The sequence below is a fragment of the Vipera berus genome (genome assembly GCF_964194415.1).
Source record: "Vipera berus genome assembly, chromosome: 1".
Lineage (NCBI taxonomy): Eukaryota > Metazoa > Chordata > Lepidosauria > Squamata > Viperidae > Vipera > Vipera berus.
In genome coordinates this window covers 105,974,084-105,996,564 of record NC_138202.1, presented here as the reverse complement: position 1 = coordinate 105,996,564, position 22,481 = coordinate 105,974,084, and the positions used below count along the sequence as shown (strand labels likewise).

The following is a 22,481-nucleotide window of genomic DNA, read 5'->3' as shown; positions in this document are numbered from 1 at the left end:
TTCGGAGAAGGGCGGGATATAAATGGGATTAAAAAACATACTAACTTCTCTTCTTCCAAGTGTTCTCCTTTTACCAACCTTGAGCAAATGTACTTCTTAGTATTTTTAATACATACAAAATTAAATTTAAACATTTTTCTAGTATTTATGTGAATAACAATAACATTAGTATGTAGCGTCTTTTCTAATCAGCTTATATTACAGTTGCATTTGCAAAAAATCATCTTATGTAAATCACTATAGGTCCTGTTTTCAGAATTCTTATTTAAGCTTAATTTCCCCTCAGTATTCAAAACATTTCTTGTTGGTTATAATTTTGTCAGAATTGATTACATTTAAATATCCAAAACCTTTCATTCACTTAAATCATCCCAGTATTTTTACATTTCCCATATCATAAAAAATACTATACTATTTATAAATCCTATCTTTTACTATAAAACCCATTCATATCCAAAATTTAATTATTTTTTTAACCATATTCAAACAGGTGTTTAATCTTATGGTACTCCATCTAGTACAGACATGTCAAACTTGCGATGTCACATAACATCGCGCAACGTATCGGGACGATTTTGCCATTGCTGGCAATGGGGTGGGTGCGGCTTCCGGATGACACGTCCGGCCCATGGGCCGGCAGTTTGACACCCCTGATCTAGTAGGTCAAATCATATCTCTTAAATCTGACTCTCACCTATTCTTATTTAATCTTAATTTCCCCTCAGTATTCAGTACATTAATCTATTTCAATGTATTTCTGTCCCCCATGAAAATTAAATCGCCGCTTCCATCTATGGAAGGATGGGGTTATAATCCCCTTCCTTCTCACTTTCGGAGGATTTTTTTCTTCTTGGGGATCTTTTCCAGGAAATCAGTTTCAAAATAGAGAAGAGAAGATCAATATTCTCACCCACTTCCAAACACATTGTTCACAGTTGTTCTTAGTTGGTGCTTTTGTACTTCGGATACCAGTAGCTTGGGTTAGTCACTGGAATGCAGCTAGCTAGCCTTTCTCCTGTCAGTTTGGAGGGCTTCCCCCAGATCAAATGGATCGACTCCTGTCTTTCCCTGATCAATGGGGGTGGCCCTCCTTTGTCGACTCTCCATGGCAACTTTAGACCCATTTAGGGTCCCCTGGCAGGATGAAACCAGACAGATATGGAGCCCTGTAATCCCTTGGCCGCGTTGCTACGACGCAAAACCGGAAGTCCAGAAAAGAAATTATCTTATTTTTTCATACCTAGTACTTAGAATAATCCAATACAAATAAATGGTGGAAAATTCACTGAACAAACACAAAAGTATTTATTCAAATGCATATTTAAGTGTGGGACTAGCTTCCTTATATTATGCTAATTATTATCAATCTAGATTACTTAAAGGAAGAATAAATTATATAATATCTATATTCTGCCTTTAGGATCAAAGATAGCATTGACTATTACTTTATGAAATAACATGGAGGAGTTATTACACCCATTGCCCTGCTTTAACATGAGATCCTCTTAGATATTTAATTGGTTATTGAGAAAACCAGAAGCCTGACTAGATAGGCCTTTTTCTTCCCCAGCAATACTTTGTGGTTCTTAGTATTTGCTCATTGGTCAAAGATAGTCAATCTGGGACAGTGCTTAAGGCATCATGCCTGAAAACCAGGAGACACAAAGCAGATGGGAGATCTTGGGTCAGTCACTCTCAGCCCTTGCAAGAAGGCAACCATTTCCATAAAATCTTGCCAAAAACCCTGCAGAGAGTAGTTTACGCAGTTGCCAGGAGTCAACACTGACTTGAAGGTATTAAAAAAAAAGGGGGGGGAGAGAAAAAGAGAATCCAGAGGACTGACACTGAGAACCCTATCACACATATCCAACTATGTTTAGATCTTAGATTAGGTTAGGCAAAACATTTGCAGCTGTTCTACAGCCAGCTTGAAAGATTCGGACTGAAGTACAACATTTCTGTAAGACATTGAGCAAGCCAAATTGATATAATGCAGTGGTGAACAAATGCTGCTGGCTTGGAGGTTGCATGGGACATGACTAGTGACTGGAAAATCATTGAAGCAGCCTCTTCAGACTTTTTTTCCTTTGGGGTGAAAGGATAATTTTTAAGGGACAACCAGATCTCCCCTCTGCTTCTTCCCTTGAAAACTAGAATATTGTAAAGGAGAAACCTTTTGGACTAGAATCATGCACTTTGCTTTCCTGTGTGTTCCTGGTGGGTGTGGCATGTGGTATTCCAGTTCCATAGAATGGGAAGCCCTTGAAGGCAGCACCCAGAACTCTGGATTCCATGAATAGTAAGACAGAGCTTGTGTTGTTTTACTAAGTTTCGCAGGAGGAAAAAAAACGATAATTTCCCAGCTAGAATTAAAACAACTGTTATTATATGGAAATACACTATAACAGGGCTTTTCAACCAGTGGTACTGGTACCACCTGTGGTACATTGGCACCTAGCAGGTGGTAGCGGGGGAGGGGAATGAGCTGAACCGGTGGCAGCACCGCACTAGCCTGAGCGAGAGATGGAGCTGCAGGGCTGTCAGGGCTCAGCGGAAGCGCCAGGATCAGCGCCAGGCTCCAGGTAGAGCTTGGCACTGATCCCGGCGCTTCTGCTGAGCCCAGAAGAAGCGCCGATCAGCTGGAATGTTGCAGCATCTCCAGGGTCTTGTGATTTACATTCAGATGCTTGGCAACTGATTCATATTTATGAGGGTCACAGTGTCCCAGGGTCATGTGAAGTGACCAAAACCTGCTGCAACCACCCAGCGGGGGGGGGGGAATAAAAACCAGACACCCCCCCGCCCCACCCCTGCTGACAATCCTCAACAGAAATGCTCACAACAATGAAAACCTCTGGCAGGAGGAAGAGTGCCACCGGGTGGGCAGGCAGGTGTCTTGCTCAGCTGTGGCTTGGGGGGCACGTTTTTCAGTGCCATTGTGACTTCGAACAGTCACTAAACTAACTGTTGTAAGTCGAGAACTACCTGTACTTCATCACTTTTTTCCTTTTTTTTTTGGATCATCAAGTTTTTGACACCTTGCTAGGTGACTGGTGGTACTCGGATGTTGCCATATCCTAAAAGTGGTACAATGGGTGAAAAGGTTGAAAAGCCCTGCACTATAATGTAGTTGCCATGCCTTATAATAATAATTTTTATTTGTAATACTACTTTTAGAATTTTGTTAACACTATTGTAAAAACCAAAACATGACTAAAGATTTGGTGTGAAAGGATAAAAACCTTTTAACAGCAGCTAGAAATGTCAGTCAGTCAGTCAATAACCTTGTAACTGAAATACTGAGTATGTGTCTACTTTGGTTTCTGCAAGGAATTGTCTGGGGGAGGAGAGGCAACTCTACACAAACAGATTTATGAAGAATCTTAAGGTATCAACTGTGGGCAGAACAGGGAAATGAGGGCCCGGAATGGAAAAAATGAAAAAAGCCTATTAAAAATAAAGCACTGAGATGGCCTATTACAAGAGTGCATGTAAATTATTGCTAAGCACATTGATTTGTGTTTTAAATTGTAAGCCTCCCTGAGTTCAGAGAAGGGCGGGATATAAATGGGATTAAAAAAAACAAACTACTCTACCAATGGGTACAGATGGTCCTCGTTTAACAACCGTTTGTTCAGCAACTGTTCAAACTCGTGGTGGTGCTGAATAAGTGGTAGTTGTGACCAATCCTTGAGTTTCAGCTGTGGCAGTGTCCCTCTTCCCCCGCTAGTTCACCATCTGGACACTAATTGTGATGTTGCAGTGATCCATGGTCACGACTGCAATTTCTGATGTTCCCGGCTGGCTTCCACAAGCCAAGCCAAGGGAGAAGCAGATAGGAGGTTGGAAGCCGCAGTCACACGAGATCCTCACTTAATGACCTGCATGGTCCTTGCCTAAAGACAGCAACCAGGACTGCTGGAACTACCAATGCCAAGCAGCACAGTCACATGGCATTGCACTTTATGACTGTATTGCTTAGCGATGGCAAGTCCACTCTGAACTGCTGTCATAAACTGTATAGCATTTTGACTCATGAGCCAAATTACAAAAAAAGCTTCTGAAAGGCAGCCTGACTAACTAACATTAATTTAGGTACAACACTAACCCATGATTTGTTCTGGCATGCTAGAAGATTGTCTGAATTGTACACTGGAGATAGATCTTAATTCTGGTAGGTAAAAGTAAACCAGCTTTAGATACTTGGTTTTGAAACTGGCTAGTCTCCAGGTAAGATTAGTCACAGTTTTCCAGGTACGGATGATACAGCAGATGGTTTAATCAAAAACAGGAGCAGAAGCCTTATCAGACCATGGGAAAAGAAGGGAGAAGTTTACCAATCTGGAGAGCAAGACTGTGATTGTTCCTATCATGGTAAACCATGGTTATTATATACAAACACAGTGAAGGCTTCTGAACAAAGATGTTTCAATTTGTACTGCGCAATCCTACTTCAAATAGTTTATCTCATAAAGAATGAATGCCTCTTAAGAATGTCCAACTCTGGGAGGCTAAAACAAGTTTGATATCTTTGTGACCGATATTTAAAAAAAAAATGCAGCCTGGAAGCCAGCCAAGAGTGGAACCGAGTTCCAGGAATTCAAGGTGGGGCTTCAATGTACTTTCATCTTCAGGGGCTAAAAAAACAACAAACCCCAGCTATGAAATAGTTACGTAAAACTGTGCAGAGTGAAAACTGCTGTCAAATTCAGTCTGGGGTTTCGGAATCTCAATTACTTCTAGCACTGATTTTGTGCCTCCAGCAGAATGCCGAGAGGGCTGCAAAATGGCCAACGGTTGTAATTTCCACCGTGCTTACTTGGAGAAAAGCCACTGTTCTTGCTTTTTGCGGCAGACCCTAAAACAACTAGTTGCTGCAAAAGAATTCAGTCCGAAAGAAGGAAAAAAAGGAAGTCAGCTGTGGGTCCCTGAGTGCTGATAGCACCCAGATGATAGCAAAGCTAATTTTTGCCCAGCTGAAAGAAAAGCGAGGCACGTAAAAGGAGTGGATCTTCTACCTGATTTTGGATGCTGCTGATCTGGGTCTTAAACTCAAATTGATTCAAAGGCTGCACGAGGCTTAGTTTGCTCACCTGAGGCTTGTCATACTGAAACCTTATAGTGCATAGATACAAAAATGACAAATATTGTTAATTTATCAAATTAAAAATCCAGGACTTATGCAAAAAACAGCTGCTGCTGAACAACTGTTTCTCTGCCCACCTAGCTACTAGCGTTGGTTTTTTTTTTAATTAACCTGAATAATATTTGGTTTTATTACTGGGTTGATAAGTACTATTTTAAGATCATGTCTGGGATGACAAAAGTTAGGAAACTTAAATTAGCACAGCTCAAATCTTGCTTTTCCCCCCCTCTCCTTTCTTTTCTACCTCCTTGCTTAGCAGAGATATTTCTTTATTTTTTTTCCATTAACTTTTTCCTGTTCTCTGTTTTTCTCTCCCTCTGTGTCTAGCAGTGGAAAGATCTCGCTTGCTTATTTCTCTTATTCCTTGCCTGGCAGAGAGACCCTCACGGCAGAGTAGCCTCTCCGTACCTTTCCTTGGACAGCCTTCACCGCTGCATCCTGGCCCTTCCTCCCAAGTGGAGCTGCGCCTATCCACTGCCTGTGCCCAGGAAGCCTTGACACAACCTTAGAAGCAGTTTTGGCTCTTTCAGCCGTCTCCTGCTGCTCCCAGTCCTCTGCCATGTGTAGTCCAAAAAAAAAAAGTGGGACTAAAAAAGTTCAACCAATCAATTCAAATATGCAGGGTAGGTGCATATCTTGCCTTGGCTCCCCTCTTCAGTCAAACCCTGTTCTGCACATGCGTGCATGTACGCACATGCGCACACATTTTTTGCGGCTCCCAGTTTTTCCTTTTGTGAGGGAACCGGTTCCGAGTGGCTCTTTCACTGTTTCAGGTTGCTGGCCCCTGGCCCAGAGCATCCAAGTGGGCAATGTTTCCCTTGCTACGAAAGGCCTCTGGGGCACCAAGTGCACAGCCCAGCCAATCAGGCTCTACTCGTACTAAGAGTCAGCCAAGATGCTGCCACTGCTGCCACGCCACGCTTCTCTTTGTAACGCTTCCTGGGGCTCTGTGCAGCTCTCAGCCACTGGGCCTTGGTGGGCCATGATGACCGCAGCAACTACAAAGTGTTGAAAACTGCAGCCTGAAGAAAATGATCTGGATGATTGTGGCCAGTTGGTTGCTTATGTGAGGTCCCTGCTCTACGGTCTTGTCCCGCTTCTTTGGATGGCCTTCCCTGGTTTCTTTTTAATTTTTATCAAGTCAAGGAAAGAATGGGCCAGAAGAAGGTCATAACCAGTTTTCTTTATCAGGAAACACGGCACTCTTGAAAAGCTTACGAAGGGGGCATTAGTTCTTTTTTCCTGCTTATGGATTTTAGGGTAGCACTTTGTTTTTCATTCTAGGAAATAATAAAATGTTAGCACAATGAAGCAGAGAAACTGACTGTGAAATGCACCAGCAGAGCCCGGCCTGTAGGTTCCTATGCCAAGCACTAAAACGGCAAGATGAAATCAATTAAGAAGGCATGGGATTGGCACTATGAATGGCCCGGTTGGTATGTGAATTAACAAGTAATTGAGTTTCAAGAAGGAAGTCTTTAAGGAACGCGCCCTGTCTGCTCTAAACGCAAATGCCAGTTTGAAAAACAGGCATTGACACAGATATACAGATATCTATTCATAAAGAGAGAAAGAAAAAATGGTTAGCTCACCTTTTATTCAGTTCAATTTCCTGGTTTTCCCATTTTTCATACTGGCCTGTCACATTAGCAGGAGCCCGAAGGATATCCTTGACATTTAAAAAAAACTCCTAAAAAGGGAAAGAGCCCCACAATCTGTTACAAAGAATACCCTTCGGATAGTTATGTCAATACTCATTTTCAGTCTAAAACAGCACTAACTCTGGCAAGAAAAGCAACAGTCTGTCTCTGTGTGTGGCCTTAAAAATGTTTTTTTTTTTTTGCAGAATATGGTGGAACACATTAACAAAAAGATTACTGGGTCAATCAAAGTTAAGACCCGGCCAAACAGGTGGATGATTTGAAAGGGTTTTACCGCTTTCCCGACCTTCATCCTGCTTTGTATATTGATTTAAAGAGTGTGAATGATAAACTAAGAAAACGGGCCTTTGCAAGTTTTTTTTTATTTCTAATTAGCCTTTTAAGGAAACCCCTCTCCACTATAATACAAATTAATCTTGGAGGATATTGTCACTTGACTTAACCCGGCAAGTTAATGATGACGTGTGATGTCATTTTTTTTTCATAATCATGATTAGTAGTACAGGTAGTCCTTGGTTAACAATAGCAATTGGGACCAGAATTTCCATTGCTAAGCAATGCGATTGCAAAGCACAACATCATGCAACCGTGCCATTTTGCAATGGCAGTTCCAGCACTTTGGTTGCCGTCGTTAAGTGTGACATCAAGTCGCTGTTTGCAATTTCCTGTCAGCTTCCCCACTGACTTTACTTGTCAGAAGGTGCTAGTGAAGATTGCAAATGTGATTATGTGACTGTAGGACAGTGCAAGTGGGTGATTGCAAGCCTATTGCCCAGCACCCAGATGACAATCACGTGATTGTAGGGGTATTAACACTGGCTGCAACTACAAGGACCTGTCATAACCCCCCCTTCCCCGTTCAGCACCATCATACTTTGAATGGTCACTGAACAAACAGTTGTTATGCAAGGATTACCTGTAGATGCTTGTGCTACCTTGTGAACTGGGCCCACTCTGTTTGTGATATACGACCTGCATAATGGTCTCTGAAATTCTGACCCCCAAACTTCCTACCTCCTCTTTGTTGTTTCTGACAGACAACAAAACTAATGAACCCATGAATGATACCACGTATGGCTAGTGGTTTGGTAGATCAAGGTGTGTAAGCCTACCTTATTATTTTGTGCCACAATCTTGCATATGAAGAAAGGAACAAAGAACACCTGGTATTTTTCAGGAATATGTCCCAACATCTGCACAACAGAACAATGAGAAGAAAGGAAAATAACTTACGCTTATGAATTTCTCATACTGGATAGCAGACTCCATGGTGTTCTTTGAATAGTCTAGAGTATCCTTCCAAGAATGCATAAGAAAAGCCAGCCTTAACTGCCGCGCTGTTGAGAGTTTTAAAGAAACAAATGGAAAAAAGCTGCATAGTAGGGACTCATAGCTGGCATAGGCCATTTAGGCTATCAATACATAGCTACTCTAAAAAAAACCCAACCAAATTACTAATTACAGAATAAAATAAATAATCTTAAATGCCAATTAGATAGTTTTTAGCCAAAGACGATGGAGATAAGCTAAGCAATAGCTAGCGCCATTGTACCCATCGAAAATGAAATGTTTTTAAATTGATAGATCTTACCTGTATGCTGTTTTAATGCATCTTTTATTGTAATAAAGTTTTTCAAAGATTTGGACATTTTACAGCCAGCAATTGTCAAATGCCCAGTGTGTAGAAAATAGCGCACCCAGTGATCATTGTCAAAGTATGCCTACAAAATCAATGAGACCAAAGAGTTATATTATAATATGAACCCCCCCATTAGATTGCAGCAACATTTTAAAAAGTGTGATCTACGTTGTAAACAGAATAAAAAATGAAGGTATCTATAATTAGATAGGAAGCAATAGAAGAACATTTTAATAGTCAGTCTGAGGATTAGTAACAGTTATTTAGGAAAATTATGGATGCCCACCGTATGTATCATGATTCTAGGTAGCTGATATTAACAACAATAAAAACATAAGAAACAGTAAAAATCCAACCAGCACTTAGCAACCATTGAGTTACGATTGATCCAAAAAAGGGGACTTAAAAGCCAGATTCAAACTTCTGACGGTTGGGCCCTCTCCGCTGTCACATCATGAACTTTGGGCAATTGACAACAAAGCCGCATTTATGACCACTTGCAGTAACTCGTGACCAAATGATCATGTTTTATGATGGTTTTGCTGAAACCTGGCACTTGCTTCTATTTCAGAAAAAATGTGTCCACAGCAAAACATTGTTTTGCTTAACAACTGTGGTGTTTGCTTAATGAACGTGGGTTCATTTAATGACTGCTGCCCCAAAGTCATAAAATAGGGTTGGTGATATGACTGACCCATTTTATGACCATTATTTATTTATTTATTTAATACTATTTCTATACCGCCCTTCTCCCGAAGGACTCAGGGCGGTGAACAGGGCAAGAATAAAAATACAAATTACAAAAGTTAAAACAAGATTAAATAAATGCCCACATACTAAAATACATCATTAAAACCTAATAAAAAACAGTAGCAAACCCCCCCCAATCCCCTCATCAGGCCAGGCCAGCTTGTTCAAAAAAGTATGTTTTTAGCTCGCGGCGAAAGGAGCGAAGGTCGGGCGCCGTCCGGAGCTCAACCGGTAGCTGGTTCCATAGCTCCGGGGCGCCCACAGAGAAGGATCTCCCCCTGGGGGCCACCAATCGACATTCTCTGACGGGTGGCACCCTGAGGAGGCCCTCTCTGTGGGAACGCACAGGGCGGAGGGAAGTCGATGCCGGCAGCAGGTGTTCCCTCAGGTACTCCGGACCCCTGCCATGTAGGGCTTTGAATACCATTACTAGTACCTTGAATCTCACCCGGAAGGCAACTGGTAACCAATGCAGCTCACGGAGCAGAGGTGTAACGTGGGAGTATCGGGAGACTCCCAACACAACTCTCGCGCGGCTGCATTCTGTACCAGTTGGAGCTTCCGGGTGGTCCTCAAGGGCAGCCCCATGTAGAGAGCGTTGCAGTAGTCTAGTCGAGAGGTCACGAGCGCATGAGTGACCGTGCATAGATCATCCCGGCTTAGATAGGGCCGCAACTGGCGCACCAGGCGAACCTGGGCGAAAGCCCCCCTAGTCACAGCTCCTATGTGGTCTTCCAGGGTGAGCCGTGAATCTAGGAGGACTCCCAAGTTGCGAGCCCTTTGACATATAAATGTTCTTTTTGGGAAAAGTATTTTTGTTCCCATCGTGGTGGGGCTCAACTTTTGTTTTTCTCCAGGAATATACAAGATTTCAGGGGGGGAAATGGTCAAGCACTACTGGTTTAGCGCTTTACACCACTTACCTCAGATTGTGCCAACTCATTGTCATGGTGGGGGAAACGAAGATCAAAACCTCCTCCATGAATGTCCATAGATTCTCCTAGAATGGATCCAGCCATTGCAGAACATTCAATATGCCATCCTGGACGTCCCTATTAACACAGGGTGATAACTTATTAATCATGTAGATTAATATCCTTGATGATTTAATAATAAAGGCTAACATGCACTAAATTCATTAAGTGATTTAGCTCAGTGAATTCTGGAGAAGTACAGAATGATGACGGGCTCACAACTTGTTTAAAGTGGTGTCCGTCAAACTGAAGGATATATTTGTCTTTTGCTTAGGAATTAAAGACATTAGCAGATAAATATTTCTAAAGCCTCCAATCAGCTGATGGCTTAGAGTAACATTAGGATGAACTGACTATATAATTACCTAAAACTGTAAAAACTGAAAAAGTCTGCTAAAACAGCTGTGAGGTCAAAGATAATAAGAATAGGTTCCTTATAACCAGCTCAGATGGGAAGGCTGTTTTAAAAAAGTAAGCAAATAAACCTCATCTATGAAATTATTGGATCACAGAGGAAAAAAATACTCCAAATTGTATCTTTCTAGGGCCATTATTTCACAGCAATACTAGACAATTTTAATGTAAGAATCTGATCTGTGCTGATTAGGTAAACACCACAGCTGAAAAAACAAAAGGTTATTTAAGTGCTTTATTAGCTAGCACCTTATACAGCTATATAGGTAGTCCTTGACTTACAACAGTTCATTTAGTGACCGTTCAAAGTTACATCATTGAGAAAAAGTGACTTAAGACCATTTTTCACACTTAAAACCGTTGCAGCATCCCCATGGTCCCGGGATCACCTTTTGCAACCTTCTGACAAGCAAAGTCAATGGGGAAGCCTTATTCACTTAACAACTGTTACTAAATTAACTGCTGCCATGATTCACTTAACAACTATGGCAAGAAAGTTGCAAAATGGGGCAAAATTCATTTAACAACTGTCTCACTTCGCAACATAAATTTTAGGCTCAATTGTGGTTGTAAGTCGAGGACTACCTGTATTTCCTGAATTTACAAAATTAATAATGGGTGTAGTTGTTACAAATTTATTCGGTACACAGTGGTACCACGGTACTCATCGTTAATTGGTTCTGGGTTGAGCGAGGAACACCAAAAATGACGAGTACCAAACAACTTTTTCCCAGAAGGAAAAACGTAGTGAGTCACAAGGCTGCTGACATCGAAAAGTTCTAGCTTGTGCAATGAATGCTATACAAACCATGACTACTAGGACAAAAATTGTGTGTCAAAATGCACTGAGTGCCAAATTCAATGAGTTTCAAAGCAGTTGAGTACCAACGTACCACTATACATGGATTAAAATATTTTATTTATTTCATTAAATACCGCCCATCTCACTGTTTCAAGTGACTCTGGGTGTTGTATGCAACAAGAGTGTTCTGCTGCATAAGTGAAAAACACGTACAAGAAGGGGCACAGAGTAAGTTTCCCTCCTTTGCCCAGTTACAGAAATGGCATTGTAGATTTTTTTTAAAAAAAAGCTTTCTCCTCTCCCAAGGGAGTAAGCTGTACCTTCTGATCACACAACTGATTGCTCAGTCTTTGCTATCCTTACTTTGCCCCAAGGAGAATCCCATGAAGGCTCTCCTGGTTTGGAGGACTTCCACAAAGCAAAATCATTCGGCGATCGTTTTTCGTTTAAACGATCCACTGAGATACTCAGATCACCTAGGAGAAGCAGAAGGAGGAATTACAAGAATCGGTCACTTTGTAGTTTTCTCCAAATATTTTCTGAAGATTCGTTTATGGAATTCAAATTACCTTCACCCTCCTGTAACGCTTTTTGATCTCCTACGGCTTCAGGGACCAGTTTTGCATAGGTGTGTTTCTCGGATGCATCAAATTTTAGTGTATCAAAATAAACAGATCCATTGGACACGTAGCTAGAAGGCAAAACTACAGTTTCAATTAAATAGGAGCGTGGACCCTATTTAGTGTAAATAATATACTTCCAACACTTTTACACAGCTGATTTTTTATATAGAATTGAAGAAAGCTAGGCTATGTATGTATGCTGTGGGATTGATATGTGGAATTGTAGCTCGGCTCATCTGGAAGTCCCAAAGGTGCTTTTCAAAATGCAGATGGACTTTCTTGGTCTTTATTTTTCCTTGAAAAACATTTTGCTTCTCATCCAAGAAGAATCAGACTGCAAATGGGTGTGGAATCTTCTTGGGGCTGCCGAATGGCCTGAGTCCAACAAGGTTCCACACCCATTTGTACTCCGATTTGGGTAACCTTGAGGGTACAGATAAACCTCCAAGTGGCTTCAATGACTCTCAGAAAGTTAACCGCCGGCCTTCAGGGGGCTAACAATCGGATGGCTGCAAAGAATACAAATCCTTCCATTCCCCACCATTCAGTCAGAACTGAAGAAGCTTCCTGGGTGAGAAGGAAAATGTTTTTCAAGGAAAAAAACTCAATAAAGTCCAGTTGCATTTTGAGCAGCACCTGTGGGACAACCGTGACCTGGATGACGGAGAATCTCCATAGACAACTCATTTGGAAGCACCCGGCTGGGAAAAATGAATAAGGATTAATTCGTGAGCACTTGTAAAGTAGCCAAAAAAGTGTATCGTAATTCTTTGTTATGTGATGTAGCGAAAAGTTAGACTCTCTTAGATTAAAAAGGACATTGGAAATATTCCTTTATAAGAAAGCCACTGAATTGCTTGTTAGATACTCAAACTATTACTCTCACCACTTTCTGTATATTATAGAGAACAGTGGGAAAATGTCAAGTTATACTCACCCATATCCATTATCTACAATCTTCTGAACAAAGTCCACAATTTCTGGTACATATTCACTAACACGAGTTAAGACATCTGGAGGTAATACCTGGAAAAAAACAAACCTTTTCTTTTTTCTACCACACCAGAATCTCAAAATATATTCTGCTTTACAATTAAAATTATACAGTAGCATAATAATAATAAAACTTGGTAGGAAAATCTTAAACAAACCCAAACTAAAAACAAATAGGAACTGATCCCCCCACACCGAATGTGCTTGGGCAATTATTCTGCTTAGCGAAATCAAGAAACATCTAGCTTCCAAAAGCTAAACCTGAAAAATATCCTTCAAGGTAAAATAGAAACTAACATTGCTCTAACTGTTGATGAATAATTCTTTATGTGGATCTAATTATAATTCTGATTTTCTAGATGGGAACAAATGGAACATAGCAGACTTTCTGAGGATTCTGCCTAAAGATCTCAGGTTATCATTTTAATAAAATTCTAATTCAAGATCTATTTGAAATAGTTTCCTAACTTGTGGTTTGAAGCTTTTAACTACACTTATGACACATTTCCTTTCCAGTCTTGAAAAGAAGAGGACATTTGATACAATAAAGGATGAGCAATACTATTCAGGAGTATCTTTTGAGGTTTTGTTGAATAATCATGTCTACTTACATTGAGAGCTGCCATATCTTTATGATATTCTTCTTCCCAAAATTTGGGAAGTTTGGAAAATATAGAGTTGTCTGTCACTTGGCTACCCAACTTAGTGTCCAGCCACTCAGACAGTGTATCTTTTGCTTCTTGCAACAAAATCTGAAAAATAAATTCTATTTAACACAGGCTGTTTATCCTAATGCACAATTTCCACAATTCTTAAAAATTCCCCAGAGGCCCGTGCTCAAATGCTCTTCAAGCTTCACGGGAAAGACGACTTCAGTGGTACCTTGAAATGAACGAGTGATTGAGAATGTGTGTGTGTGTGTGTGTGTGTGTGTGGTAATGTATCAGAAGGCAACGACTGAAATGACTTGCAACCTATTTCAGAAAAGTGTACTAACCTTAGCATGTTTAGTGACCTCTCCCTCAGAGAGGTTCTTTTGCAGGCCATTCTCTAGTGGTTCCAAAGCAGCTCTCACTGAATTCTGCATCCTTTCGAGCATCTGTTTCTTATCAGGATCCGACGTTTCTTCCAGCTTTGCTGAAAAAAGCTGAATTAAGAAACATGGATAAAAACATAAACAAAAACAGCTGGATTCTTCTATCACAGCACAATCACCAGTATGTAAAAAGAGAGATTTAAAAGTAGCTAATAAAAGCCTCCTTACATTGTGTGTGTGTGTGTACGTGCGCGCATATACCTGCAAACAAGGACATGTATGGATGTGTGAAGTGGAGAAAACAGGTCCTGCTCCCTTTGGGTCGTGGCTTCTCTCACTGTTCTTGTGAAGCATTCAACCTCTCTCCTCCAAGAGACTGTAACTATATATCTCCCATATCCTAGCCCACAGGTCTGCAACCCGTGGCTCCGGAGCCGCATGCGGCTCTTTCAGCCGTCTCCTGCGGCTCCCAGTCCTCTGCCATGTGAAGTCCAAAAAATAAATAAAAAGTGGGACTAAAAAAGTTCAACCAATCAATTCAAATATGCAGGGGAGGTGCATATCTCGCCTTGGCTCCACTCTTCAGTCAAACCTTGTTCTGCGCATGCGCGCATGTATGCGCATATGCAAACATTTTTTGCGGCTCCCAGTTTTTCCTTTTGTGAGGGAACCGGTTCCGAGTGGCTCTTTCACTGTTTCAGGTTGCTGACCCCTGTCCTAGCCCTTAATAATGGGAATAAAATTCTAAAAATAAAACTATTATGCAGGTAATCATGCTTTAAGTAAGAACATCATTTGAATTTTAGAAAAAAAAAATATATATATATATATATATAAATTGTTAGCTGGGTCATTCCCACGTAAGGACCCACTAAAATGTTACAGAAGAGTATGCCTGTCAGTTTCTGAGTTCTCCAAAGTTATTCATTAAGCAATTACACAATAGAAGTGGATCTTCCAAATAAAGTATGCAAATTACGAATATTTGCAAATATCCATTTCATCATTTACTGAATTTCGAACCCCCCCCTTCAAAAACGATTTTGCAATGTTTATGGCAATTATTACGGGAGAAGCTGAAAGCCAACAAATGCAGGGATTTACATTTGATTGGCAGCAGAGGAGAGGGTGGCAGCTCAAGGAAAGTAAAAGAGGAGCTGAAATCAAACCTTGGACAAGAGGTATTTTCAGACTGGCTTGGGAGCATTGAGAGGTAAGAACATATTAGCATCTGACTATAAGGAATAGGGCTATGCAGTGATTTGGATTCCAAGTGGAAATGAGTCTATGAGGATGCTCTGTAGCATGTGTCAGTAGCTACTTAAAACAGGCACCTCTTTTTGCAGGATCATCGGCTGATGTTATGTGATCATGGGAAAAACACATGATTGAAAGACTTACGTCAGGGGTTTTCAAACTTGACCCTTTTATGACTTCTGGACTTCAACTCCCAGAATTCCTCAGGCAGGCACGCTGGCTGAGGAATTCTGGGAGTTGAAGTCCAGAAGTCATAAAAGGGCCACGTTTGAAGACCCCTGACTTCGGTGCTAGCTACGCAACTGGCCAGGGTTTCCTCTTCTAATCCAAACACTCTGCAACTCTTAACAAGGCATGTTAGCAAGGAGAGAAGCTGATGATGGAAGCACTGAACAGCAAGGTCTTGGCACTTCTCAATGTCAGTCATAAGTATCTTGCAGGCTCTGAAAGATCAGCGACAGCAAAAAGGACAAAACTTTCCAAGAATTAGAGGGCGGGAAAGGGAAGAGCAGGAAAAGGGAAAGAAGGAATAAAATGGAATAAACAACTATCTGACTAGGTGTTGTAAGAGATTCCCTCTTGTGAGATTCTCTCATTGCTTTCCCATGACACTGGAGTCTGACTTCTGGGCTTTATCCTCAGTCACTGACGCTGGTCTTCTCAAGGCAGAATGGAAACCAACCACTTTATCCTGTTAGAATACCAGGTAGAACACAAAAGACTGATTCTCTGTTTTCCCCAACTTGTTTTTTTCTTCAGGTGCCAGCTAAATGGTCAGTCTCTACAATGGATAAATGACTACAAGTCTTTTCAAAGCAAAGCACACAAAATAAGTTTAATGCTATGGTAAATTATTATTTCTCTTTTAAATAAGTGTATTAACTCCCCCCCCCACTATAAGAACTAAATGACAGCCTATTGGACTGATTTTCAACCAAGAAAAATAAAGCATTTTGAATGTTTTAAAAAAGATTTGACACTAGCTAGGAGAAAGTTTCAGTAATTCCAATGCAGCCGATTACCTAATCCTAAATCACTTATTTTCCTTGTTTTCAGCAAAATTAGCTGGCCTGTCATTCTGGCAGTCAAATGCCAGTCACTTCAATCTGCTCGTTTGTTTAGCTTCCACCCTAGTTGGAACAAGCCCAAACCCAGGTCACTGCTTTGGTCAAATCCTACATTGCTTTATAACTCACACCAAGCTCTTCTCAGCTAATCATTGGTCCAACTAACTTCAGCTACAGCTCCTAGGAATACACTCTTTGGATGAAGATTCTCACTCACCCATTGTCCCATTCCTTCTTGCCCAAGGGGAAGAAGGGAGTGGAGACAGACCATGAGCTTACCATAGAAGCTAGTTTAACATCTTCAAGCAGCTGTGTTGCTGATGGCCTCTGCTCCATGTATTGCTCAAAGAGGTAGTTTTGCCTTGCTCTTTTTATGATCTAGAACAAAAAAATGAAGTATGCCTAGGAAGCAAGCTTATACATGAAGACGTAACCACCACAGTTGAACATACATATTTTCCTGATCTTTCCATCTTATGCCACCCACTGTCATCTTCTGATGATCAAACAGAAAGCTTCTGTTTATATTACCTCTTTAAAGCTCCTGTATGTATTCATGGTGCTGTCTATCATAACAATAAACTTTCAACTAGTGAGAGATATTGTTAAAATGCAATTAACCGTCACGTTAACCTTAGCCAGAAGTCTCAGAAACTAACTGCATTAAGATATTTTCATTTACCTTATCATCTATATCTGTAATATTCATACAGTAGAAGACATCATATCTGAAGTAGTCTTTTAAAACTCTTCTCAGGATATCAAATGAAATATATGATCTAAAATAATTTAAAAAATAAGTTTATTTTGTACATGTGCTATTTCCAAGCAAGTATACAGAAATGTACGTCTTAAGGAGAATAATATATAAAATAGCTTTCTTGCAATGATCATATATTAGGAAATGTGCAAACAAAAATGACTGATTTTTTCATGTGTTTATTAATCAACACATAAGTAAATAGGGCAGATTGAAAATAAGGCTTATAAAATGAACAATGTTATACACAACATATTTGTTCAGATGTAACAAAAAAAAACCTGTATTTTACCTTGCATGCCCCATATGGGAAGCATCATATACTGTTGGGCCGCAGCAATACCATTTGACTCTGTTGCCACTTTGGGGTTGAAACACATCCTACAATGAAAGAGCACATGTGGCAATGAATGAAAACTGCTGAATTCATTCAGCTTGAAAATAACAACTTTGAATCAAAGTAACACTATTGATTCCACAGCAATCTTGGAGCATTGCTGTCTCAACAATGATTTCCAAGCATAGAAAACTACTGCATCTAAAATGATGTGAGGAATATGTTATCCAGAGATGACAGAAAGAAAACACGTTCACCTTATTACGAGTGAGACTGTTGTATAGGCAGAGTTTGGGTTGCACTGTTCCTTGTGGTGGCTCCCAGTGAGGCTGAGTACGTTTGTTTTTACCTGCAAAGGAATTTAAAATTTCATATGACAGATCAAGCAACAGTGCCATCAGGATATGGTGTTATAAGAAAACATACAAGGAACTCTTATTCGGTCCTGAGACATTTCGAAAGAAATGCTGAAAAAAATGCCACAATAAAAGTTTTGAATAGAGACCCAGTTTACGATAAAGCCCCATCAATGGATTCCTGGTCTTAAAAATATTAAGATAATACCTACCAAACTGACTGTCAACTCTACAAATGAGCATGGCTGCAGCCATTTTTTCTTCTCATTCTAGGTTGCCACATAGAATGGAGGGAGGGGAGTTACCCAGGTGCTTCGTTAGTCAAAATAATCTTCTCTCCTGTGGGAACCAAGGTCATCTACTGCTCCCGCGACCAGGGATTGGGTGTTGCATTAAAAAAGCCCGCTAAATGAAAATATTGGGGAATGTAGTTGCTTGCATAGTTTTGAGGGTGGGACATTATACTTTGTAATTGGGTAACCGTTACTTATGTATTCAGACATGGTTTCACTTTTGACCATGTCAATACTTTGTAACTAATAAACATGTTCTCTGAGGAGTTTTCAAGTTCTGCTTTATTTGTCTCTGTCTGTCGGAACTATTAAGGTTGATTCATAACAAAAAGCATACATGTTGGTTTATTGGGCTCCCCAAAGAACATATTTGAAAGGATGGACATCAGATCTTCTATGCTGGAGATATAAAAAATTTGAGAGCTAACAAACCTATATCAGGGGTCCACAATCATGGACCAGTACCGGTCCTGGCATGCCAGCAACTGGTCTGCACAAACAAGCAAAGCCCCATCCGTGGGGTGCAGGCAGCACACAAAACCACAAGCTCTCTGGTCCGCGGAAAAACCTCTCTCCACAGAACTGGTCCCTGGTGCCGAATGGTTTGGGGACCTCTGACCTATATGACAGGGTCATGTGATCATTCGTATGTTTGGGGAAAGTGTATTAATGGATGCTAGCAGATTTATGGGAAAATCTTTAAATGTTAAAGATGCTAATGTAATGTTGAATTAGTACTAAAGCTTTGGGAATTAACTGTTTATCAGGAATTATGTTTTATTGAGCAGGGTGGTACCTGCATAAAAGAATTATACTAAGAAATTAGAAAAGTGATATTATTCTACATGTCAGGGAACAATTGTAATTTATGCACATTTTTCTTTTACAATTTATGCACAATCTTTCTTTAAAATTAAAGACAAAAATGGAGTGAATAAAATAAAAAGTACCATATCCCATCTTTCCTGTAAGAGCATAAGGCAGTACACATGGCGCTGTCTCTACCAACGTTTTCACCTCACCAAAGTTATCCAGTTTTTGAGGACGAAGCTGAACATGAAACTGAATCTCCCTCATGTAATTATATTATATTGTATTGATGTATTCAAACCTCATTTAGATTTAAATCGTGTTCAAATACAGTAATTAGTACCAGAGACCAACTTAAAGAGCTAAACACGAGAGTAAAAACAGGTAAACATTGGTCATAATGCTTTAAATACTACTGTCCAAAAACCAAAATAAAGCAATACCAGTATAAATTCCTGCACTGAATCCACAAATAGGCGAAACATATTTTAAAACTGATAGTAGATACTGTATAAGCAATACCTTCTGTGTCATTTATATTAAATAAACAACTCCTACATTCCCATTCTGAATAAATGGCTTGACTGATCTTAGTTTTCTACTTGCAATTTTAACAGCTGAGAAACGAGAGAAAAGTATTTAGGGGAAAAACAGGGGATAAAACATATCCTCATCAACTTCAGCAAACAGCGTAACAGAAAAGGAAGGGAGGCAAATGTTGATAAGTCCTTGAGTGATCTAAAGGAGATTACTTCAACAGAAAAATATGAAAAAATAAATCTGTGCCCCACATTTATGAGTCACAAAAATGCCAGGTGATCCTCAATTATGAAACAGAAACAGACCAATAGGAAATACAAACTCTATCCTATCTAGAGACAGATGTGTCTTCCATCTGTTCTCCTCAATCTCTATGACCTCTTTACAGCAAAACATTGTATCTGCTCACCTCATCTCTCAATCTCTTGCACATTCTGACACACACAGAGACCCAGATGGGCTTGGTGAATACCTCTGTTTCTGTTTTTCTTTTCCATGTGTCAGATTTCCCCCTTCCACACCTCTCACTATAAGCAGTCATACAGGAAGCTACATTACAGTACAAAACATTATTTGCTGGTGATGTTCATAAGATTACGCTCAAAGTTTTTTCTGTCTCCAAAAATTTAATTAGGGAACATCTGAACTGATTTTGTAATAGACTTCCTATTTCATTCTATTTATAAGAACTTCTCCCTACATCTTAAAAAAAAACAAAAAAACCACGTTCTCCTATGTTGGACCTGTTCCCTATATACCGTATTCTTAATTCAAGCATTTCCCAACCCACAATCTATTCATTTGCTGCAGATGCTCCATGACATCACTTGCCTCTAGAGCTGCCCCACCCAAAAAGGGATTTTCTATTCACTGGGACAGGAATCTAATTCACACAAGCATCTCTGAAAGATGTGCAGAGCCTCCATCACTTTACCAGAGAGAGCAGAGATTTATGTTCCTTTCAGGATTTTCTGATATTATTGTTACACTGAATTATGCAGAATAGAAAGCAGCATTGCAATTTGAAAAATCTATGAATTTACAAATGCATGGTAGAGCTCTCAAATTAGATTACTTTTTAAAGTATCTTTTTTATTCAAAGAAGCCTTGTATAAAACTATTCAATTACTTCTCATGTAATTATTCTTCTATGTTGACTATTTGTTTCTATTATGTTACAGTTTTTTTAAGGAATTTTGAACTTTAGTTAAGCTGCAAAACGGCAGATAATTCATTAGAAATCAAACTGCAGATTCACTTGTGTTTTCCCTACAGTCATTTTTAATGAATTCAAATTTAAAAAATAAATAAAAAATTCTCACACAAATTTTCAGTCTTAACAAAGTGCTTCATTTTTTTAACAGGGCTGTGCAAAGCTTTAGTTAGTCAATGTACTGAATTGAAACTACTAACTGAATCAATGTGAAAGTTTAATGGCCCTTAACACATCATTAATTTTAATCAAATTGACTCTGGATTTGGATGATTTATACACTAACTGTTGAAGAAGATCACCGATCCATGTAGCACAATATACTGGTACATGGAACATTTGCTTGAGTAAGTATATTGTAATGCAATTATAACTAGGCTTTGGCCTGCAGCTTCTTGAGAAAAACAGGAACATTAATTACAGATATCTAATAACGTTCTTACACATATATCCTGGAAAAAAATCTCTGACACAATCAGAGATTATGGCAAACTCTTTCTTTTCTTGTACACATAAGCTCTGAGAACAATGTGAGGACCCTTAAGAATCTATTTTGGATTATGTTACTCTGGAACAACCTTAGCAGCATCTATAAAGGGAATTTTGATCAGGCAAGACCCTAAATGTGAAAGCTAAATTCAGGGGACATACTGGGGCCCACATTGCATTTTAAGATTTCATCTGTATTTGTAACAAAGGTCGGTAAAAAAGAAAAATTATTGAGTTCTACAATGACATTACATTATATATCACTTAACACATCTCACTACTTTTTTTAACAAATAAAGCATTAATACTATATAGTTGCAGACCATGATAAAATCTGGCATGATTACACAATCCAATTTTTAGAAAAATTTATTACCGTGTTTTCCCCAAAATAAGCCCTACCCCCCAAATAAGCCCTAGCTACGATCGGATCATCAGCCAGATGGAGGCCTGCAGCTCGCATCAGGAGTCCCTATGGGGGTGGGGGGGCAGAAAGATTTCTTCACCTCCCCCTAACCTTCTCACCAAGCAATTGGTACTTGGCTCTTTAAGACAGAGTTCCCCAACTTTTCCGGCTTAGCGGCCTGGAAGATAGCAGCAGGGAAAAATGCGCGTGTGCGGCCCTGGACATGCATGCGCAAACAGGCACATATGCATGCGCAAATGGATGTGTGCATGATGGTGGTGCTAGCGTGTGTGCGCTGCATGCACTGATGCCCATGTCCATGCACAAATGGCGCACATGTGCAAATAGGCCACTGGCACCTGCGTGATGCTAGTGGAGATGCTAGCGTCCCCGCGCATGCACAAATGGGGCCACTAGTGCCCGTGCGACGGTGCTACTCTGAGTGGAGCTAGTGTGCCTACTGTGAGTTCAATCAGTCCTTCTGATTTTGCAATATCTTTTTTTTTGCAAGAAGTTGGAAGGTCTGAATTTTTTTTTTAATCCGACAAACACGTAGTGGCGGCTGAAAAATGGATGGAGAAATGCGATGCAGCTGAAAGGCAGGTTGGTGAAAAAATGCTTGGAAGAGGTGAGGGCATCTGGCCGGGGGCTGCGGCAATCTACCCAGATCCACAATGGCAGGAGCCAGAGGCAAGGGCAGCTCCGTGCTCTTCAGGCCCTGGTGGGAGCTGTAGCTCTCATGCCAGCTGCTCAAGGCAGATGTGGGGCTACTCCTGGCCGCTTTTGGTCTTTACCTTGCACGGCTTTGGCAGGTGTCTGGCAGGTGGAGACCTAGGGCTCGCCAAGGGCTTGGTTCATTGTGGCTGCAAGCAAGCACATGGTGGGACGAAGAGTGCGGGGCCGGGGGTAGCAGCG

General features: G+C 40.3%; 1 protein-coding gene across 3 annotated transcripts in view; it reads right to left on the bottom strand.

Moving 5' to 3' along the window:
* CARS1 (cysteinyl-tRNA synthetase 1) overlaps positions 1–22,481 on the bottom strand; it is a 42,957-nt gene that overhangs the window by 11,819 nt on the left and 8,657 nt on the right. For all 3 annotated transcript variants that reach the window (XM_081335630.1, XM_081335631.1, XM_081335629.1), the window contains 13 exons: positions 17,717–17,808; positions 17,415–17,503; positions 17,045–17,141; positions 16,642–16,740; positions 14,000–14,149; positions 13,614–13,754; positions 12,947–13,035; positions 11,956–12,077; positions 11,750–11,862; positions 10,120–10,248; positions 8,399–8,528; positions 8,041–8,144; positions 6,739–6,836 (listed from right to left, as the gene is read on the bottom strand). In XM_081335630.1, the coding sequence (XP_081191756.1) occupies positions 6,739–6,836; positions 8,041–8,144; positions 8,399–8,528; positions 10,120–10,248; positions 11,750–11,862; positions 11,956–12,077; positions 12,947–13,035; positions 13,614–13,754; positions 14,000–14,149; positions 16,642–16,740; positions 17,045–17,141; positions 17,415–17,503; positions 17,717–17,808 (1,453 nt within the window). The remainder of the gene's footprint in view (positions 1–6,738; positions 6,837–8,040; positions 8,145–8,398; positions 8,529–10,119; positions 10,249–11,749; positions 11,863–11,955; positions 12,078–12,946; positions 13,036–13,613; positions 13,755–13,999; positions 14,150–16,641; positions 16,741–17,044; positions 17,142–17,414; positions 17,504–17,716; positions 17,809–22,481) is intronic.